Raw genomic sequence first — 7,346 nt, forward strand, 5'->3', positions numbered from 1 at the left:
GGGGGGGGGGGGGCGTGGAAGAGCCTCCGGCCCGGGCGCCCTTTACGTTCCCGGCGGCGGGCGGGACCTGAGGGATATGCGCATGCGTAAAGGAGGTCCGCCTTCGCCCCCGGAACTGTTGTTTCGGGCTTGGCGGAGCACCGGGCGCCCCCGGAGTGTGCTCAGCCGGAAGTTGCCGCTGAGGGTCTGGGCCCGGAGTCGGCGGCCAGATCCTACCGCGGCGGCTAACTAGGACAGATTTGGGATGGAGGCCGTGGCGACCGCGGCGGCGGCCAGGGAACCCGATGAAGGTGAGGCCCCGGCCGCAGGGAGTCGGCGGGAGGGTGGGGCTGCGGTGTCACTGGGAAATGATTCCCCGTGGGCGCGCAGGAGGACTCTTTATACGGGGACACCTGCCCTCAGGTTTATCAGTCCCCTTCGCCGCTTTGTCCAGGTTAATCCCTCTCGTTGCGAGCTGCTGTCCTTTACGCCGTACGCTCCCCCGAAATTAACCTCTTCCAAGTTCCAGGCCAGCCCTTTCCCTGTACCAGGGTAACCCGATTCCTTACCAGGCTAACTCTCGGGCCAACAGAAACCTGCCCCGTTCCGGCTGAGTCCCAGTGTCCAGTCAGCCCTGCCTCTCAGTTACCTCCCCTGCATCACACTGACCCTTCCCTTGCACCAGGCTGACCTTCCTCCTGTCCCACGCAAACTCTGCTTATTCCAGATTCACAGCTCCCCCATTTCATTCTCATTACCCTTCCCCCAAAGTCCACAGTGCTCTCTGCCTCCTCGGGTCCTTAATCCGTTTCTGTGCTCCCTCCACCTCTGTCCTTTGCATTTTTAACCTCTTTATTTCTCCCGATGCCTTCCCATCAGTATCTAAAACGCTTTCGTTTTGCTCATCTTAAAATTTCATCCTGGGACGCCTAGGTGACTCGGTCGGTTAAGCGTCTGCCTTCAGCTGGGGTCATGATCCCAGGGTCGTGGAATTGAGCCCCGTGTGGGCTCCTGGCTCGGCGGGGAGCCTTCTTCTCCCTCTGCCTCTGCCTGCTGCTCCCCCTGCTTGTGTGCTCTTTCTCTCTGTCAAATAAATAAAATCTTTAAAAGTTAAAATAAAATTTCATCCCGCTGCTTCAGTCATCCCAGGTGGGGCGAGGTGTGGTTGGGAGGTTGGTTGAAACATCACTGGCCAAGAATTGGTCCTTGTTGAAGCTGGATGGTGGGTATATGGGGTGGGGGTGGGAATATGGTTGTATTCTCTACATTTGTGCATGTTGGAAATTTTCCATTAAAAAAAATGTTTTAACCTAAAAAGAAAGTCTTTCCCTCAGTTCCATGCGCCTTCCAGATACCAAAGATACCATGTATCTTCTCCAGAGTCATCCACACCTGCCTCCGTTTCCTCACCTCCCACCCACTTGCATTCTGGCTTTTACCTCCAGAAACTGCTCTGATCAAAGCTGCCGGTGGCTTCCCCCGTGTAGTTAAATGGAGTCACCCCATTCAGGTTTTCTCTTACAAGACTACTTGTAGAATTCAATGCCATTGACCCCCTCCATCCTTCTTGAAAGTTTTCCCTTGCTTGCTTGTTTTTTTTTTTTTTTAAGATTTATTTATTTATTTTAGAGCGAAAGAAGGAGAGAGTGGGGGGAGGGGCAGAGGGAGAGAATCTTCGAGCAGACTCCCCACTGGGCAAGGAGCCCACAGCCCGACTCAGGTCTCCATCTCACAACCCATGAGATCATGACCTGAGCCGAAACTACCAGTTGGATGTTCAACCTGCTGAGCCACCCAGATGCGCCCCTTGGTTTCTNNGACACCACTCTTTCCCTTTCCCTTCCTCTCTCTCGGGCTCCTCCCGCTCAGCCTCCATCAGTTTCCTATGGCTGCTGCAGCAGATGTCGACAAGCCAGGGGCAGGGCGCTTAGAACAAGAGAAATTTATTCTCTCACAGTTTTGAAGGCCAGAGGTCTGAAATCAGTACCACGAGGCTGACATCAAGGTGTTAGCAGGACTGTGGAGGGCTCCCTCAGAGGCGCTTCCAGCTTCTGGTGGCTCCTGGCGTTCCTTGGCTTGTGGCCGCATCACTCTGATCTCTGCTTCTGTCCGGCTTCACGTGGCCTTCTCTTCTGTGTCTGTCCAGTCTCCCTCGGACTCTCTCTTATGGACACTTACATGACATTTAGGGCCCACCTGGACAATCCAAGATAATCTCCCTGTCCCAAGATCCTTACTTCCTCACATCTGCAGAGACCCATTTTTTGGCCATCAGCAGTAACACAGGCTCCAGGAATTAAAACGTGGCTGTCTTTCAGTGGCCCATTTTGTAGCCTTTCACGGCCTCCTTCACAGGCATGACTTCTCCCCATCCAGGAGGGGCTCTTTCCTAGCCCACTCTTCTCTTCTCGCTCACACACTCCCCTCGTGCTCCCCGTGACCTCTTGTTTGCTTAGGCTTTGGTTCTTGTCTTGGCTCTGCCGTCTTCATAGCTCTGTCCCCAGCCCTGCATTTTTCTCCTGAGAAATCTCTAGCCCCACGGAAGAGCAGTCTCTTCGATGTCTCCCCTTGGATATGCCCTGGGCCTCTCCTACCTTTCATGTCTGAAACTGGCCTCAGAATCTCCCCCCACCCCCAGATCCGCTCCTCGTCCGTGACTGTCTCAGGGACAGTTTGACTAGTCCCCAGACCAGAGCCCTGGACCTGAACTGGATGCATCCCCCGCCTCCCAGCCCTTCAGCCCCAAGGCTTGTCTCCTCTGCCTCCTGAGCATCTTTCGAACCACCACCCGTTCTATGCCCTCCTCCACAGCCCCTGCCCAGCTCTGTCTTCTCTGGTCTCAGCGATTAAAACCCTCCCTGAAACCCACTGCACTCGTAACCCTCACCCCCTCCCTCTTCCCCGCCGCAGCCAGGCTGCCCAAAGGAGTGGCCTGTACTTTCTGTCTTCTCTTATTTCCTGCCTGCTCAGCCTCACTCCGGTTCCCACACCTTTTGAGAAACAGCTCTCGACATGGTCTGCCTAGCACCCAGCTTGCCCGTTACCAGCACCCATGTTGTCTTTGACCGTCCTGGCTCCCCCACCACACTGGCTGTTTCCTGAGGGCAGGTGTTGGGCTGGTGTTGGGCTGGCTCGCTCCCGTGGATCCTCAGCATGGCCCAGCGCAGGGCCTCGCACAGATTTAGAGTTGCTGAAGAGTGGCTGCATGAATGTGTGAAGGAGCAGGACAGAGAGAGGGAATGAGTGAACAATTTAGTGGATGCATTAGTGATTTTGTGAACAGGTGAAAAGGCAAAGAATTGTGTGAGTCAGTGAATGAGGTGGCAAAGGCCCAAGTAAACTCACCAAGCACACTCCTGCCTCAGGGCCTTTGCACTGGCTATTCCCGTTCATAGAACTCTCTTCCCCCAAAAATGTCACGGCTCAGTCCCTCACCACCTCAGGTCTGCTGTAATGTCACTTCTTTGGCAAGGGCTTCTCTGACTGCCCCATTTAAAATTGCCGCCTGGGCCACCTGGGTGGCTCAGTCGGTTAAGTGTCTGACTCTTGGTTTCGGTTCAGGTCATGATCTTGGGGTTGGGGGATTGACCCCCACATGGGGCTTGTGCTCAGCACAGAGTCTGCTTCAAATTCTTTCTCCCTCTCTTTCTCCCTCCCTATCTGCCCCTCCCCTTTCTCTCTGAAATAAATATATTGCAGCCTGCCCCCCAACTGACCCCATTCCCTCCTTCTTCCCTCTTCATTTTTCTCCATAGCTCTTGGGACCACCCAAGAGACTGTAAGTTTGCTAACACATCATATGTTTTCAGCAATTGCGTTTTTCACTGTCCGCGTCCCCTACTAAAATATCAACTTTGTGCTTACTGTGGTCTCTTTGGGACCTGGAACAGTGTGCAGGACATAGTAGGTGCTCAGTAAATGTAAAATGAGTCTTTTCCACCCACTCCACCTCCCCTGCACTCCCATCCCAGGACTAACACATCTCCCCTCTCCCCACAGGCTGCACACAGCCCAGTACTGGGCACTGGGGGGAGCTGAGCTGGACGCCGGTCCCACCCAGACCCCAGGACAAGGCGGAAGCCACAGAGGGAGCCCCAAGGGCCCCAGATGATGATGCCCCGGGGGCTGAGAACGCGGCGGTGAGTGCCATGCTGCGCGCCGTGGCTGCCAGCCGCCTGCCCGTGTGCAGCCAGCAGCAGGGCGAGCCTGACCTCACCGAGCGGGAGAAGGTGGCCATCCTGGGCCAGCTGTACCATGAGAAGCCGTTGGTGTTCCTGGAGCGCTTCCGCACGGGCCTCCGTGAGGAGCACCTGGCCTGCTTTGGCCACTTGCGCGGCGACCATCGTGCAGACTTCTACTGCGCCGAGGTGGCCCGGCAGGGCCGTGCCCGACCCCGCACCCTGCGCACCCGCCTGCGTAACCGGCGCTACGCTGCTCTGCGTGAGCTCATCCAAGGTGTGGGGACAGGTGGGCTGGGCGGGTGGGGAGACCGAGGCAGAGGAAGTAAGAACTAAGGATGCAAGAGTGGAGACATGGACAGAGGTCCTGGGAGAGAAGTTTTGAGACAGGGACACAGGGAGGTTGAAACAGTAGCGGGAAGCGATGAGACAAGACAGGTGGAGACAGACAGGAACCCAGGGAAGAGAATGGAACAGGCACTGAGAAGGGTCAGAATTTAGTAGATGACGCAAGTGCCATTTCAAGTCAGTGGGCCACAGACACACAACCCAGCACTGTGATAAGTGGTTATCCCTCAGGAAAACGAGATTCCCTCCCTCACACCATACACAGAGGTGCTGAGGAAACCCAGGAGAGTGTGTCTGTGACCCGGGATACAAAGTCCCTCTGAAACAAGGCACGCGTGTGGAAGGCATGAAGGAAAACACCGATACGTTCTTGCCTGTAGCATAATTACGAGCATCTTTGTGACCAGAGACACCAGAACTAAAGTTGAAAGATCAGAGCAAACGAGGCAGAGAGTGAGTGAAGATTCCGGTTAGGGAGAAGACGCAGACCCTAGAGCCATGGAGTTGGAGAGGGTGGGATGCAGCGACAGGTCGTGAAGAAGGATGGAAGGAGGAGGGATAAATGAATGGGGGGTGAGGTGACAGACGGGCAACCCAGGAGAGACAGGTGGGCGGAGGCGGAGCGGCAGAAACAGAGCCAGGGAAACGGAGGGAGAGAAACAGAATATGGTGGGAAACACAGGACAGGGACGACCACAGACCCCAGTGCTGCAGAGGCCGGGATTCTGGGCAGATTCTCGCCCTGGGCTCTGAAGGCGGGGCTGGGACCAGTGGGTGGGAGGGACCAGGCAGGTTTAAGGGTTTTCTGAGGGACAGAGCCACCTGCAGGAACAGGCAACCAGGGGAGACGGGAAGGTCCCGGGTTTGGGGGTGGCGGGGAGCCAAGCCCACCCGAGGGACAGCTGCAGAGGAGAGTACTCTGGGAAAAGGTGAGGTCTGGGGTCTGGAAGACCGCCAGGGGTGCCCACATCTGGCACGTCCAGCTGCGTGCACAGACAGCCACACGTGACCCCTGCCTGTGGCCTGCACGCTGACTCGCATTCACCCCCAGACACGCGCACAGGAGGGTGGGCACACCTGTGTGTCCACGCGCAGCGATGGGCAGGGACGTATGAACTCTGCCGGGCACCGTCGCGCACAGGCCCCAGAGCACCAGCGCCTCGGCGGACATGGTGTCCACAGCTGAGCGTGCGCTACAGGGCCGATGATGCGCACATGCCTGACGCATGCACAAGTACTCGCGGCCACGTGACCTCAGGCCCCTGCGTCCTCTCCCGCCTGAATGTGCACGCACAGGCTTGCACTTGTGCATGCATGGCTTCCTACGAGCACGGTCGCGGACCCGTGTCTGCTCAGACAGGCTCACCCCGCACCCAGACCGCTGAGCCCGTGCGCGCCCTGTCTCGGTGCAGGCGGCGAGTACTTCAGTGATGAGCAGATGCGGTTCCGGGCCCCGCTGCTGTACGAGCAGTACATCGGGCAGTACCTAACCCAGGAGGAGCTCAGTGCCCGTGCCCCGGCCCACCAGCCACCCAAGCCGGGTGCCCTCGGCACCCCCGCCTGCCCGCTCTCTGATCTGCTGCTCCAGTCCTACCAGGAGCGGGAGCTGCAGCAGCGGCTGCTCCAGCAGCAGGAGGAGGAGGACGCCTGCCTGGAGGAGGAAGAAGAGGAGGAGGACGGTGATGAGGAAGGTGAGGGCCGGGACTAGGGGGCTCCCAGGCTGGGCCCCCGACTGCAAGAGTAGACCACGCGTCCCTCCCCTGCCTGCCCTGAGTGCTCAGGCTCTTCCCAGTCCTTCCAGCATCTCTGCCCCCCGCCAAAGGCACCCAGCAATCGCTCCCCTCCAGGCCAATGCTCGTGCCATTCTCTCTGCCAAGAATGCCTTCCCCTCGCCACCGTCCAGGTAGCAGCTCCTGACCCTGTTCTCCAGCCTCCGGAGCACTGTACTGTCATTGTGTGTTTGGCGTGTGGCCCGGGGCGGCAGGACCGGGCCGTTTGGTCACCACTGTGTTCCCATCCCACCAGCACAGAGGAGCGGCTCTGCTGGGCCTTGTGCTCAGCACCTCCCCGAGTGTACCGCTCATGTCCCCCGCTGTGGGTGTCCGCCCCTACAGACCAGAGCCCTGGCAAAGACTCGGAGGCCTGGGTCCCCGACTCAGAAGAGAGGCTGATCCTGCGGGAAGAGTTCACCAGCCGGATGCACCAGCGCTTCCTGGACGGCAAGGACGGGGACTTTGACTACAGGTGACGCGGGCCCCACCCCCCAGCCCCCAGCCCAGCCCCCCACGGCCCCGGCTCAGATGGCGTGAGGGTTTCAGATGAACCAGAGATCAGCGGGCGTCCTTGGACGTGCTTTGTCCTTCTCTGAGCAGCAGTCCCCTCACCTGAAGAAGGGACTGCGCAGGGCTGACGGTCAGCTCAAATGTGACAAAAGACCGAACTATTTCCATTCGGGTGAGTGGTGGTGGCCTGGTAGGTAGGATGCCACCGCCCCAAGCCCCCCAGGTGCCCCCAGGCACACCAGCTTCTTCCACAGGCCCCCAGACCTCCCTGCGCTTCAGGAAGTGACCGCTGGCAGGGTTAGTGTCTTGCACAGAGGGGCCTGTGGTACCCGCCCCTGCAGTCTGCCTGCTGTCCCACTGTAACCCCAGGGCGAGACATACGGCCACTGCTCTGGGAAGGATCTTGCCATCAGTATCGGAGTCAGAGATAACAGGCTTTGACAACTGAGGCCGTCTTGCCTGGTTGGGTGTGCCAGCTGAGGGGGGGACACCGTTACCACGGCCCCCGGGCACACCCGCGGCCTGATCTAGCGCCCCCCCCCCCCCCCCCCCCCCCCCC

The 7,346-nt window shown here is 58.5% G+C and overlaps 1 protein-coding gene across 1 annotated transcript in view; it reads left to right on the forward strand.

Annotated features, from left to right (window-relative positions):
• Positions 1 to 3,960: 3,960 nt before the first annotated feature.
• Positions 3,961 to 7,346, forward strand: part of CCDC97 (coiled-coil domain containing 97) — a 6,685-nt gene continuing 3,299 nt past the window's right edge. Inside the window, exons 1-3 of the mRNA XM_040634017.1 lie at positions 3,961 to 4,434; positions 5,918 to 6,196; positions 6,620 to 6,749. Coding sequence (XP_040489951.1) covers positions 4,128 to 4,434; positions 5,918 to 6,196; positions 6,620 to 6,749 — 716 coding nt within the window. The 5' untranslated portion in view covers positions 3,961 to 4,127. The remainder of the gene's footprint in view (positions 4,435 to 5,917; positions 6,197 to 6,619; positions 6,750 to 7,346) is intronic.

Source organism: Ursus maritimus, unplaced genomic scaffold (genome assembly GCF_017311325.1).
Source record: "Ursus maritimus isolate PB19 unplaced genomic scaffold, ASM1731132v1 scaffold_19, whole genome shotgun sequence".
NCBI lineage: Eukaryota > Metazoa > Chordata > Mammalia > Carnivora > Ursidae > Ursus > Ursus maritimus.